Source organism: Brassica oleracea, chromosome C9 (genome assembly GCF_000695525.1).
Source record: "Brassica oleracea var. oleracea cultivar TO1000 chromosome C9, BOL, whole genome shotgun sequence".
Taxonomy (NCBI): Eukaryota; Viridiplantae; Streptophyta; class Magnoliopsida; order Brassicales; family Brassicaceae; genus Brassica; species Brassica oleracea.
The window spans coordinates 52918957-52933361 of NC_027756.1; the positions used below are offsets into that span (position 1 = coordinate 52918957).

General features: G+C 35.5%; 3 protein-coding genes across 3 annotated transcripts; 1 reads left to right on the plus strand and 2 right to left on the minus strand.

Annotated features, from left to right (window-relative positions):
• Positions 1-366: 366 nt before the first annotated feature.
• LOC106319212 (uncharacterized aarF domain-containing protein kinase At5g05200, chloroplastic-like) lies at positions 367-3158 on the plus strand. Its single transcript, XM_013757475.1, has 11 exons — positions 367-538; positions 607-727; positions 817-959; positions 1050-1163; positions 1270-1458; positions 1533-1688; positions 1768-2033; positions 2129-2226; positions 2313-2491; positions 2642-2746; positions 2822-3158. Exons 1-11 carry the CDS (start codon positions 485-487, stop codon positions 3002-3004), a joined length of 1608 nt encoding a protein of 535 aa, XP_013612929.1. The 5' UTR covers positions 367-484; the 3' UTR covers positions 3005-3158.
• Positions 3159-3186: 28 nt separating this feature from the next.
• LOC106319211 (uncharacterized protein At5g05190-like) lies at positions 3187-5676 on the minus strand. The gene is made up of 2 exons (XM_013757474.1): positions 5053-5676; positions 3187-4877 (listed from the first exon to the last, which is right to left on the minus strand). The coding sequence occupies exons 1-2, from the start codon at positions 5171-5173 to the stop codon at positions 3286-3288; spliced, it is 1713 nt and encodes a 570-aa protein (XP_013612928.1). The 5' UTR covers positions 5174-5676; the 3' UTR covers positions 3187-3285.
• A 6073-nt stretch (positions 5677-11749) lies between these two features.
• On the minus strand, positions 11750-12711 carry LOC106315337 (filament-like plant protein 1). Its single transcript, XM_013753069.1, has 3 exons — positions 12642-12711; positions 12059-12562; positions 11750-11961 (listed from the first exon to the last, which is right to left on the minus strand). Exons 1-3 carry the CDS (start codon positions 12709-12711, stop codon positions 11750-11752), a joined length of 786 nt encoding a protein of 261 aa, XP_013608523.1.
• Between the last annotated feature and the right edge of the window lie 1694 nt (positions 12712-14405).

The window sequence follows — 14405 nt, forward strand, 5'->3', positions numbered from 1 at the left end:
GTTTTTTTTTTTTTTTTTTTTATCAAAGAGAGGTTTAGGGTTTAAATAGTTTGTTATTTCTATATTTGGTAAGGGTATTTATGTAAATGCAATATCTCAATGGTTCGGTTTAAAAGGATAGAAAATAAAGTAAACCGGAGATCAAATCGAATCGAACCGGAAACTACTTATTATACGCCTCCACGTGGAGTGTTCCTCTTCACTCTCCCCTCCTCTACTAGCTGGCGCAAAACGGTGTCGTTTCAGCTGTTGTTCATTGGAAAGCTGGTTCGGTTTAAAAGGAATGAAATAAACTAAACCGGAGATCGAATCGAACCGGAAACTTGTACTTCTTATTAAACGTCTCCACGTGGAGTGTTCCTCTTCACTCTCTCCCTCTTCTATTAGCTGGGCGAAAACGGTGTCGTTTGAGCTGTTGTTCGCTTGTAAGCTTTGATCGGAGTTGTTCGTCTCTACTGCCTCGATCTCCGGCGACTAGCTAGCGATGGCGGTCTCAGCTTTCCGTGTGACGCAGTTACCACTTCTTCACCAATCTCAGGTAGAGCTTAAAATTTTCAAACGCCATTACTATCTCTGCTGAATCTCGATTATACTTTCATTTCGCAGTTTCCTATTGCTAGAGCAGCGAGGTCTAAGAAGATGATCGGAGGCAGAAGAAACTTGAAGGGTTTTGCTATCTCGGCTCAGTATTCACAAAGCCAAGACCTTTTCACTTCTCGCCTTCAAAGTATTGAAATTTTACTACTTTTCCCTCATTGAACTCTTCTACTAGTTTGAAGGCTGTTAAATTGATCTCCATGTGCTTTTTGATTGCAGGTAGGATAGAGAATTTACCCAAACTAGTTGAGGATATTGTTCAGACATCGATCAACACTGGTCCACGCGGTGCGTTACGCCTTGTCCAAGGCGTTCAGGCCTTCTTAGGCGTTGGAGGAGAGTGGCTAAATGATCTCTCTAAAGTAACTTTTTCTTTCGCTTTCTTGGAACCCAAATATGTTTCAATTGCATACATTTCCTGTGATCTGAAGTTATGTTTATTCTGGTGACAGTCTACAAGAGTGTCTGGTGCATTACCAACTGAGATGCAGCTTGGTCTACTCTCTCCTCTATATTTGAGGAAACTCTTTGAACGCATGGGAGCTACTTACATTAAGCTGGGACAGGTAAATCTTTAAGGGCACGTCTAAAGAAAGCTTAGTTAACGTATTGTTCTTTCTCAATTTAATTTCCCATTTAACAATCTCTTTTTAATGTCTTTTGAATTCGTAGTTTATAGCATCTGCGCCAACTTTGTTCCCACCAGAATATGTGGAAGAGTTTCAGAACTGCTTCGACAAAGCTCCTCCAGTACCGTTTGAAGAAATTCGCAAAATCTTGCAAGAGGAGCTTGGGAGGCCCATAGAAAGCGTGTACGAGTATGTTGACCCTGCACCACTTGCATCAGCCTCAATAGCACAAGTCTGTTCTTCTTCTACTTCCGCTTAATTGAACGGTTATTCATTTTGTTCATTTACTCATCTCATCATGACCAGGTCCATGGTGCAAGGCTTCGAGGCTCCCAAGAGGATGTAGTGATTAAGGTCTTGAAACCTGGAATAGAATATTTTCTAGTGGCGGACTTGAACTTTATCTACGTTGTTGCCCGTATATTTGAGTTCCTTAGTCCTGAATTCAGCCGTACGTCACTGGTAAGCTCTCAATTAGCTGTAGAGAAACACTATTCCTCTGTCTTAGTTTGCTCTCTAAACAATATAATGCTTTTGGTAGGTTGGTATTGTCAAGGACATTCGTGAGTCAATGCTTGAAGAAGTAGATTTCAACAAGGAAGCTAAAAACATTGAATCGTTCAAGAGATATCTTGAAACCATGGGGTTGTCAGGACAAGCTACTGCTCCAAGAGTGTATAAGCACTGCAGCAGCCGGCGGGTACTTACAATGGAGCGGCTATACGGAGTTCCTCTTACTGATCTAGATTCTATAAGTGCACTTGTTTCCAGTCCGGAAAACAGCCTTATTACTGCCCTTAATGTGTGGTAAGCTCTTTGAAAAATTCACAGTTGAAAATATGATTAGCTCCTCTTAAGTTAACAGTAGCAGTTAGTGAGATGAACTTGGCGTTAACATGCAGGTTTGGAAGTTTACTTTCTTGTGAAAGTTTCCATGCTGATGTACATGCAGGGAACTTATGGCTCTTGCGTGATGGCCGGATTGGGTTTCTTGATTTTGGTAAAATCATACTCTCTCCAGCCTAATTGCTGCAACATTTCTTTACATGTGGCTATTTGGTTATTTGTATTCACATATATTTTCAGGCATTGTTGGTCGGATATCACCCAAAACATGGGCTGCCATGGAAGTATTTTTAGCGTCCATTGCAACTGAAGAATATGAATCCATGGCCTCAGCTTTGATTCAAATGGGTGCCACAAATATAGATGTTGATGCCAAAGCTTTTGCAAGGGACTTGGAAAAAATGTTCTCTACTATCCAGGCAAGCATATTTATTCTTTAGCAGTTTTTGGAGTAAAAATCTCAAATTAAAGATTATCCCTCTTTAGCCAGTTACGTTGTTTAGAGGAACCACTGTAGTTTAAAAAAAAAACTATGGAGATATCAGATAAGTGAATCTCTTTTCTTGCAGGAACTAGATACAGAGATTGTAGTGGCTACAGGTTCAGGCAGAACTGCTGTTGCTGCTAACGTGGCTGTCGATGAGAGACAGATGAATGCTCTTTTCCTTGACCTGGTAAAGCGATAACTAGACGTAGTTGTTTTAGGATTTGCATCCAGATGAAAACAAGTTTTCTTTCTTTTTGTGTAGGTGCGGGTTAGCGAATCATATGGGCTGAAGTTCCCGAGGGAGTTTGCACTTCTAATGAAGCAGCTTCTGTATTTTGATCGGTACACAAGACTATTAGCCCCAAACATGAACATGCTGCAGGATCAGCGAATCTCTGTCGTGTCCAACAGGAGGATGAATCGATATAATGACAGCTTCAACTAAGTTCATACTGATATACTTACATCCTTATATACAAGTGTATAGTTATAGTAGATTGATAAAGCCATAAACGATGATGAATTCAATATTGTTACAAACATAAAAATACTACATGACTATCTACAACAGATAAACAACAATATCTTGTTATGTATAATTTGCACAAGTGTCATGGTTTTCTCTACTTTAAGCACAGATGTGAGAAAAAGAATGATAAATCAATGGCAAAACTTTCCACCTGAGAAGGGCACCTCGTTGCTTGATTAGAGCACTGAAGCAGGGATCTACAGGGAAGGAGGACGCTGAGAGGCTTTAAACACTTGGCTTACAGTAGAGTATCCCATTAGCCGATGAAGCGGAGAGCCTCTAGCTACAGGCACCTCTTCTTCTTGAGCAGAGGAGCTCAGCTTCTCTGGTTTTCTGGAAGGAGCTTTGTCTCTGGGAGACTCTGATGTTGTATTGCTACTCCTGTTAGCGTTTATGTCACGTTTTACTACTGCAGGAACTAAATGAGTTCTGGATTGAAGTGAGAATCTGAGAACAGCGGTGCATCTGCCGCATCTGAGGAGATGATACTTCCTCTTGAAGATGAGAAAGTCTACAGGAAGCTGTAGGCTCTCTGAGCATTTGTAACAACTAACGAAAGGGGCCCCACCGGCTGTTGGACGGATATGACGCTTGGCCACACGTTGTTGTCTCTCTTTTAAACGACGGGCTTGTATGTCATGGTGGTGGTGGCCGGCATGTCTATAACGCTGATGATCCTCCGCATCAGAGACTATCTCGTGGCTCCATCTTCTCGGATAATACGCAGGTGGTTGTTCCATTGGTGGCCTCTGTGGACTTGCAGGGTATGAACTGTAAGAACCTGAATACCAACCGGGATGGTTTCTTCTATCATTGCTCATCTCTCCTGAGAACCTACTTCCTTGTCCCCGACCTCTTGCCCTCGTGCTGTTGTGATACATATGGTCAACACTCTCGTATGAAGGCCTGTGTAGCGAGTGTGCGCGGGAATAGCGATCAAACTCATCTTGCGATGGATACGAAGGGCTTACACGTGTGTTGTATGGTTGTTCTCTCGGATAGAGAGGCAAGTTAGGCCGAAGTTGTTCTGTCACACGTCTCCTCCCTTGTCTTCCAAGACGTCCTCCTGGCCCCTCGAGTTGAAGAGACCTGTTCTGATACCGTTCCATGTATGTGGTTGGAGTCACATTGGACGGCCTCTTCTCATAGAAAGTAGATGAGGAGGAACTACCTCTTCTTTGCTCCTTCAAATTCTCAGTGTATCTCTGCATTTGGAATTTGCCTGAGCTTATTTCCTGAAGAGCTTTCCATTGTTCGTTTTCGTCGAGTAGTTCTTCTCTGTCGTCAGAGGAAGACTCACTCCCATCATAGGTAGAAGGAGTCTTGTTTGCAGGAAGATCATCAGTTGACTCCCTGTGACGGTTGAAAAAGTAATCATCTTCGTTTTGCTCCTCTTCAACCGGAGAAGCATCAGGAGAGATTGCATCCAAGCTTCCTGAGCTAGTCCCCTCTCCCATAGCTTCTTCTGCTACGGGTTTTACATCAGACTTGAATCTGCTAGAGTTATCTTCACTTTCGTTCTTATCAGAATCACTAGGTGAGTGTTCTTGGAGTTGGTTTTCGTTTCCCTCCTCTCCAATAGAGTCACCGAGCTGCTTCTCAGTAGACTCCAAGGATCTATCCAGAGCCTTCTTATCAGCTTGACCCGTGGAATGACCTGTGGTTGGTGGAAGAACCGTGTCCTGCTCTGAGCTGATGGACACATTGTTGGTTTCAGGCTCACTGGCGTGAGCACCCTCTGCCTCTCCTGCACTTGGTGTAGGGGTTGGAGCAATGGTCCGTCTTTTAGCTGGAACCAAAGAAGCAACAACAAAACAAGTTCAATAACTGAGAAGAGAGAAACCATAAACATACAAGTGGTCTGAGCTCAGACAAAACAAGATAAACCTAAGGGAATCCAAACAGATGGAACCCTAGAATAAAGCCTAGATACAGGATCAAAGACAATAAAGTTGCAGAATGACCTTGGAGGATGGCTGAACAGCCACCACACTGGTAAACAGGAACGTCTTCGTCTTCCTGAAGAATCTTTAAGCACTTGGGGCATTTAACCAACCGGACTCTCTGACCAGACTTGCTCGCCATTGTTTGGTACCAAACTTGATGGCGTACTCTCACCTTCTGAATCTAGATGACTTAGAGAGAGAGAGAGAGAGGGAGCAGAACAAAGGTAAATAGATGGAAACTTTGTGAAGTTGTTCAAGTTTTAAACAGAAACTTGAGAGGAGACCAGAAGATGAAGGTCAACGCGGTATGATTTTAAACTCTGTTGAAGAAGAGAAAGAGAAACAATAACCCGGGTCTGAGAGCTGGTTACGGATCCGGGTTGGGATGAAAAACAAAAAAGGCGAGAACACGAAGCAGAAGGAAGACTACGTCATTCAAGAATCCATATAGAACGGTCAGGTGAATCAAAAACCCCGAAGTAAAAAGCTCATGTAACTCGAGAGATTATGAAGAAAAAATACAGAAGGTTAAGATTGTATAGAGAGAGAGGGAGAGAATAGAAATGGTGAGGGAGAGATATATATATAGAGAGACAGAAATTTTCTTGTCGTGGGGGCGAAGTAGAGAAAGAAGAGAGACAAAAAAAAAAAAGCCAAATCCTTGGAGAGGTTTTTGAACTTTTGGGATGTTCTGTTTCTTTCTCTCCTTTGAGAAAAGTCTCTCCCTTTCCGTGTCTAGAAAGTTTTTTTTTTTTTTCCTCTTCTCTAAAATGTATGGTGTAGTAATAATTCTATTATAGCCAAGTCAACAGACTCGTAAAAGAAAAAAAAACACCAACGACTCGTTCCTACTACACAAAGCACAGCCCCATTAAACAAAACCCATTTGTTGGTTCTTTATAAGAAAGAGAAAAAAAAACTGGCTTAGTTGTAAGTTGTTGCAAGCATCTAAGACAGAGCTTTGATTAGAAGAAGTGAAGAAGATAGCGAAAAGAGTAATAAATGTTTTTCTTTACCTAATTCTACATGGATAAAGGGGAGAGTTAATAAATGGGATGGCATTCAGACAAAAAAAAAAATGGAATGGCATTGTTGCTAACGTGGCGCCTGCTTCATTTATGTTGGAAAGAGAAGTCTATCCCTTCCCTACTACATGCTTCTTCCTTCATAATCTATTACAGTGAATAATGACAAGTGATAAATGAACAAAGGTTTTAAGGGGATATTAATATATTTTGATTGATTTAGGAATTTATACGGTATTTATAAATTCAAATAAAATATACAAATTTTCAAATTCTCTCGGATTAGTATTTACAAATCTGAAAGTTTTCCCTCGGATTTGAGTCTTTGTATTTTTAACAAAGAAATCCGTGCAAATTCATTCAAATCCATTATGAAATCAAATCTATTAGTAAATCCGTATGATTGAATAACACTTGATTTGAATTATAATTTATTAATCATTAAACTAATAACACGTGATTTCAATACATATTTTAAAATCATAAAAACAATAACACTAAATTTAGTCTGGATAGTGACCAATAATCCTCCACTTATTGTATGGTGCTCGTTCATTATTTTAACGAATATTTATATACATTTATATAAGAAAGAAAAAAAGTTTTTTTTTGTTCAAGGTTATATGGTCGACAGACTTGGTCTTTTATCGTTTTGTGCTGTCCAGTTTCCTACTTTTTAATTTTTATAGATAGTCGTTTTGCCTTTGTGATTCGTAAAAGAAGTCAACCTTTGTTGTGGTGTCCTCCTATTTTGTATAGACTCTAGAGGTTACTTCAATAGTATTTGTTTTCTCTGCACAATCCAATGTCTTTTTTTTTTTCCTTAAATTGAAATTATATTGATCAAATAGGCCTAGCCCACGGCTGAAGCCTAAATTCACCGGCTTACAACCCACAAACCCAAATATTAGATGGACAACAAAAAAGAACGGCCAAAGCCCAAATAAGAAACATGGCCCAAGGCCCACAAACGCTACGCCGGGCTTGCTCTGGACGCGCGGGAAGGAGGCAGAGCAGAACACGTGTAAGAATCTGGTTCATCCGCCCGCCACGTGTCGCCCACCTCAACTTAGTCGTCCTATCCTCGCACAGCCACCGACGCTTTCCACCATCACAACTTTTCGCCGGAATTCCGAGCCTACAGAGCCTCCGCGCCATCGGACTTCTGCGGCGCCTTGTCTTCCCGTCAGAGAGTTCAATCGTTGAACGAGATCTCTTCCGCCTATGAACCACTGGAAACCCTAGACAAGCACGACGAGAACCACTGCTAACCTCCTCTTCAAACAAACGTAATCGTCGCCGGAGATCTTCTTCTTCTTGAGATCTCAACCGCTGCGACCCACGGGTCCCAATCTGACCCACGACCCACCTCAACCTTCAAAAACTCGAAACCGTCACCTCAACCCAAAAGACATGGGATTCCACAACGGCAGCGCAGAGCTTTGTTAGCCTCCACCCTCCGTGACCAAAAGCCGGCGAAGAAGGAGCTGATTGAGCCTCCTCTTCCCGGAAGCTAGAGCGGCGTCGGTAGAATTGAGAAATCCTCCACACTACCCCGCGACAAGACCGGCGATGATGGATCTAGGTTAGCCTCCATCTCCCGGGTAAAACAACTACAACATGCAAGCCGCTCCATCTCCACCGCAAGCCTTCAAAACGGCCGCGCCGTTACTCCAAAGCCGACTCTCCTCTGATGGAAAACCTCGGTGTCAGAGCTCCGACAAGGCAACCGTTGACGGATCTGTAAAGAGGAAGCGGTAAGGACCAAAAATCAAGAAGGAAAACAAAGCTCCGGCGACGGCACGGACGCTCACGCGCCGGCCGAACGCCGGAGTAGATCTCCCTTCTCTCTCTTAATCTCTAATCTATTCCGTTTTGCACAATCCAATGTCTATGAGGATACAATTCTAAAAAAAAAAACAAATCAAAATCAAAGTTTAGTACCATTCAAGTCTTCACAAATTGCATTTTTTTTATTCTCTATTAATCGGGACCGCTAATATTACTTTTTATCGCAAATTGCTGCTGTTACCTAAAACTCAAGACATGTACAAAAATTATTACGTAAGAGTATCCTCTAGACTATATTTGCAAAGTGATTTTGCCACATGTCCTCTCTACAATCAATTTCACAAAACAAATATGACATGACTATTGAAATTGATGACATGACTTCCGGAAAAATATAACATGGATAATTTCATTTAATATTGATTTATATTTTTGGCAAACTTATTAGAATATGGTAATAATTCATATATTACATTTAATATTGATATTTCTTTTTGGTAAACTTTTCTTTAATATGATATTAGCTCATACATCATCTATAAAATAAATATTGATATATAACATTTTAAATTTGGAAATATTATTATTTTTGTATAATTATACAATTTGTATTACTAAAACTTTCAAAAATTTCTACAATTTTGTAAAAAATTAAATATCTAATCGTAAGATCATTAGTTTTTTATATACCTAAAAATTTTATAAATATTGTTTAGACTAAATTTTTGATAATTATACAATGTTTTATCATTTTTATTAGTTTTATACAAATTGATTTAATATATATCAAATATATATTAAATATTAGTAAGAAAATAGTAAAATCTATAATATTTAATGAAATTTATTTTTAAATATAAGTTAGATTTAAAAAGTTCTTATTGCACATATGGTGCAGGAAAACACCTAATTTATTTTATATTCAAAACACGTCTTGATAATATATTTGTGTCTAACACGTCAATTAAGAAACCAATAAAAGTGCTTGCAGAATAAAATGCAAATAAAGTGAAATATGAAGGATACTAAACCTTTTTCTCTAGCTATCTTTAAATTTGATTGCCTGGTCTATCTAACCAATAAAGTTTGTTGCCGGTAGTCTTGCAAAGTCAGTTTCGCACGTGCAATCACATTTACAGCTTATATATATATACTAGGTGTTTTGTCCGCGAATGTAGACATAATCGTTTTACTAATAGTTAATTAGCTATTAATATATTTCTTATGATTTAAACATGATGATAACTTATTCTTTATATTCATAATCATTTTAGTTTTCGTTGATTGTTATTTCGGTCTACGTTTTTTCAAACAAAATAAAGCAATAAAACTATGAGAATATAATTACACATCAAATGTTGCATATAAAAAATAAAATAAGAATGTGAACTATTTTTTTTTATAACGAAGAAGAATGTGAATTTTTGGTCTCTCTTAATCTACTTTGTATTTTTGAACTAAAAATGCATTAAATTACCAAAAAAATATTGAAACATACAAATCCGAATAAAAATAAAATAAATATAAAGTAAATAAAAATAAAGTTCGATGATAATTTAGAAGAAATCTTAAAAAAAATGAATTGAGATAATGATAATATTTCATTGGTTTACTTGATAAATATATACATTGACGTATTACGTTGTTACAAAAAAAAGACTTTTCGTAATATTTCATTAGTTTACATCTATAAAACAAAAAATAAATAATGATAGTTTATTATTATTGTTAATTATATAATGATAAATCCAATTATTCATTAAAGATATATCTACTTTAGCCGTTTTAGAAATTAAACCATTAAACACATGTTCATAACATGATTACATAGGCAATTCTCTAAACTTAACATCAAAGCATAAGTTTTTTTTATAAATTAAACAGTAATAAAACAAACACGTGAAATAACTACCATTAAATAATTTAGAATAACTAATTCATAACTTTTTTGACCAAAACAAAAATAATCCATAATTTTTCAAACTCAACGAAAGAAGGAAAACTTAGAACTCCAACTAAACAAAAAAAAAACAAATATCAAAAAGTACATAAATATAGATGTCAAGAACCCAAAAAAAATCTATAGGTAAAGAGATAATTAAGCTTTGATGTTGTTCATATAGTTGTTATTGCAAACAACTCCAAGCAATAATATTGTTTGACACAAGAAATATTGTTTGATCTGCACAAGATGATTGAACCACTGAAAAGAGAACGTTCACATCAACATGAAAGTGATGAAGAGAACGCAAGCAATTGAAACAACCAGAAAACAATATACATGGAGCATGAAACAAAAACTATAACTAATACAATTTGGAATAATTGATAAATGTTAAACTATAGAGTTTAAAACCTCTTACATCACATGAACATAAGAATTGGTTTTCACTTGTGAAAGTTAAAATAATTTTAATTCTAGTTCCAATTAGAAATTTTGAGAAAGTTATATTATTTAAATTAATAAATTAATGATCTAAGCTAAAAACTAATAAGAAACTTGTGAAAGTTAAAATAATTATAATTATAATTCCAATTAGAAAGTTCGAAATAGTTCTATTATTTAAATTAAACAGAAATTTTGAAATAGTTATATTATTTAAATTAATAAATTAAATATTTAAGCTAAAAACTAATAAAAATATGACAAACAAGCAAAAATTAGTTAAAATTATGGAGAATGTGACAAATCAGTAAAATCACTTCATAAATGTAATTCTAATTAGAAAGTTCGAAACAGTTCTATTATATGTAAATTAATAAACAATTTTTAATTTTTTAAATATTTATATTATTTAAATTAATAATTAAATATTTAAGGTAAAAACTAATAAGAATATGACAACTAAACAAAATTAACTAAAATTATGGAGAATGTAACAAATCAGAAAAATGATTTCATAAATAAAGTATATATATATGCTAATTGATATATAAATGTATTTGCATGCGGATGCATAATTACGCACTCAAGCATACATCGTTAGTTCGTTACACGGTGAGACAGAAGAAAAAAAAAGAAGCAATGGACCCTCTCGAACTTGTAATTTGGACATTTTTCATTTTTATTTTATTTTATAAGTTAGAAACAAAGTCATGCAGAACATGACGAATTCTGATACAGTAATACTCATATCTTATTACAATAAATAAAATAATATTTGACCAACAAGCAAAAAAATTCAAAACGAGACTCTTTCAACTTTGTTCTGTCATATTCCTTATTGTTTCCATTTTTATTTTTATTTTCGTTTCACCTTTTAACTGATGTAATGTTTCATTAATTTAATGTGAAATATATATATATATATATATATATATATATATATATATATAAAAAAATAAAAAGAAGAAAAAAAATACAAATCAAGTAACAAATGTCCATAATAATTCAGTCCTATGAAATGATTCAAAAACCTTTTTATGGCCATTTCACATTAACTCTAACTCTTGCATTGAGAGAGTCAACCAAATTTGAGATATTGGAAGATTAGGTTTGTGTTTGTGTTTGGCCTTTTGACTTTTTCTTCTCAAGGCTTTTAATTACTTAGCCTTTACGTCATTATGACATTAACTTATTAGAAGACTCCCTAGTCTACACAGAAAAAAAATCCTGTAGATACCTCAGAATACATAAATGCACGCACACACATATTAATGCATTTTCAGCTTAGATTTCTTATAAATTGCAATTCTTACTAAGGAATCTGATGAATGTCTTATACATAAGAGAAGAAACACAATGACCTCAATGTAACGAATGAGCAAATGAGAGAGCATTCAGTCCAACTCACACGACCATGACTTACTTGTTATTGTTTGAAAGAAACCGCAGAAGCTGTCTGTATCCGCTTTTGTAATGATCCAACGAGAAACAAAGCTGTCTTATCGCCTCTCGTTTATCTTCCTCTCCTTCTGATAATGCATTTTCTCTGTATCTCCGCTTGCTTCTCTAGCTCTTTAACCCTTGCACTCAGCTCTTCCACAGTGCTCTTGCCATTTCCTGATTCAGACACAAGCTCGGCCTCCCTATAGACCACCAGCTGGTTAAGTTGCTCCTCCATCTGCTTGAAATCGACGTCCCTTGCTCTCATCTCCGCTTTTAGACTGTCTACTTCGGCACAAACTCCATCTTTCTCCCCATTAACATGTCGTGTCTCACCTTGTGGCTGTCAAAATCTTTGACCTTAGCTTCCAAGAAAGTTAACTAGATTTTTCAAATTTGAGAGTGGAGTCAGTGAGCTGAGATTCCAAATCAACCACATGTCTTTGCAGCTCGAGAGCTCGCCTTTTCTCAGTCTCAACGTCTGCATCCTTCGTCTCTATCTCTCTCCGTGCAGTTTCAAGCTCAGCGCGTAGATTCTCAGCAGCCTCACACTTTAGTCTCTCAACCTCTTGCTGAGCATCTTGGAGCTTAAGACTTGCAGTCCTTAGCTCTTCCTCGCATTGAGCAAACTTCTTCATTAATTCTCTACAGCTCATCTGTTTATCAGAAAACTCATGGCCATCCATAAACCCTGGTGAGACCAGGCGGTGGTTGAGAGAAGAGTAAAAGGCCTCAGCTTCTGAGTCCAACTCGGAAAAAAAAGAATCAGAATCTTCGTGATTGGGAGTAGCATCATCAAAAGAGCCGCCACTACCAAAGGTGAGAGATACAGGTAATCTTTCAGCCTTTGGAGTTACAGGAGAAGAAGAGCCACTGTGGTCTGAAACTGACAGTTTGAAAAGGATTAAAAACAAAACCAAACCAAATCAAACAAGACATGAATGAATTAGAGTAGACTTCTATACCTGCTGGGATTTCTTCGAACGAGCTGGAACCATCAGGGATCTCTATTCCAGTTTCTGTTGGAGAATCCATCTACAATCAAACAAAAGAAAGAGAACCACATGTCGAAACAACAATGATCAAGCAAACTCTAAACAACTTTCTAAGCAAAAAGAAACCAACTTTAGCAAAAAATCATCCTGAAGAAACATAGAAACAAGTAAACACAAAGAGAAGACAAGAGAACATGTTCACTACATGAAATAAAAACTAGGGTTTCCCTTTTTTTTCCTTTCACCTCAAGATTCAAACTTTTGAAGTTATTGAGATTACTTATAAGCATAAAAAACTAGTTTCCACAGGGAAAAAAAAAAGTCTTTTTGAACAGTTTTGATGATTTTGAATAACTATTACAAACGACGAAAACAATAAATCAGTCTGGAAAAACAGTTGGTTTAGTTTCTTCCACTATAATCACTGTTTTGTTAATTTTAATATATTTTTCTTATGTTTTTCTTATGTTTTGCTTTTAACGTTCTTGTACCTAGTCTGAGAACTTTGGAATATGATAGAAAAAAATGAGATACACCTTTCTAGATAAGTCGCTCAGTTGAATCTATTTGACTAGAAATTCTTTTTGGAGCTTATTGTGTATTGTGTTATCTTGAAGTAATATATTAAGTTAACTTATATATTATTTTTTCTTTTGTAAGTTTAAATTATTTTGATATTTTGTACTCATTTTTTTTGCTTATGCGTAAATTAAAAAAAAACATAAATAAGAAATTTGCATATAGAAAAAATAAATCTTCAAAATAGCATAGAAATATCCCACTGGCCTCTCTCTATCGTCTTCATCAAAATTTCTTTAGTTTGTCGTTTAATAGCGCGGATTTGAATTTTCGGTTTTTGGTTATTTATTTAACTAAATAATTTATTTGTAATATTTGATGTATTATATTCACCAAGTAAATAATTTTTTTGGCATCTTAAACCATCTATTTACGATGAATATTCGATATCATATAAAAAATTGAACAAATAGACGTAATTAGATAATTGTAGACGATATATAAAAACAATGGTTATTAATGTAAAATATGAAGAAATATTATATTATGACTTAGTATGGCATAAAAAATTATAAATTAGTTATACATGTTTAAAGAAAATAAAATGATTTTTAAACTTCTATGAAAAATTTAACATATAAAAAAAGGTGATGAATTAGTCATCAAATTGTAAATAATTTCATAATTTTATTAATAATAAATTATTTATAGTCTTTGTTTTTCGTCAAGATAATTATTAAATGTCCATAACATTAATATGTTAAAAGACCATATTATGAAAGCCCATGTTGTAACCATTTTTTTCGGGAAGTGTAACAAAAAAAATTACATTTAACTCTTCGTTTTGTTTAAGTTTGTGTCGGTAAAAGATTAAAAAAAATTTCTCTATCTTTTTCAATGTTCAATTTGAAGCTTATTATGCGAAAATCATACGCAAATATAGGCAATTGGTTGGAATCTCTATATCTTTATATTCTTATAAATTTTAAATATATTGTTTCACCTTCTGCAATCAAATCAATTACTGAAGTAATAGATCAATTGGTTGGAATCAAATCTATTCTTATAATTAGTGTAATTATGATTATAGTTTCTATATTTAATATGTACATTAAAGATACGACACTGAAGATATTATGTTTTGATTAATAGAAGATATTGGATTTTGAGTTTGTATTTATTGATTTGTTTTTTTATAAAGCTTAGAAAATCAAT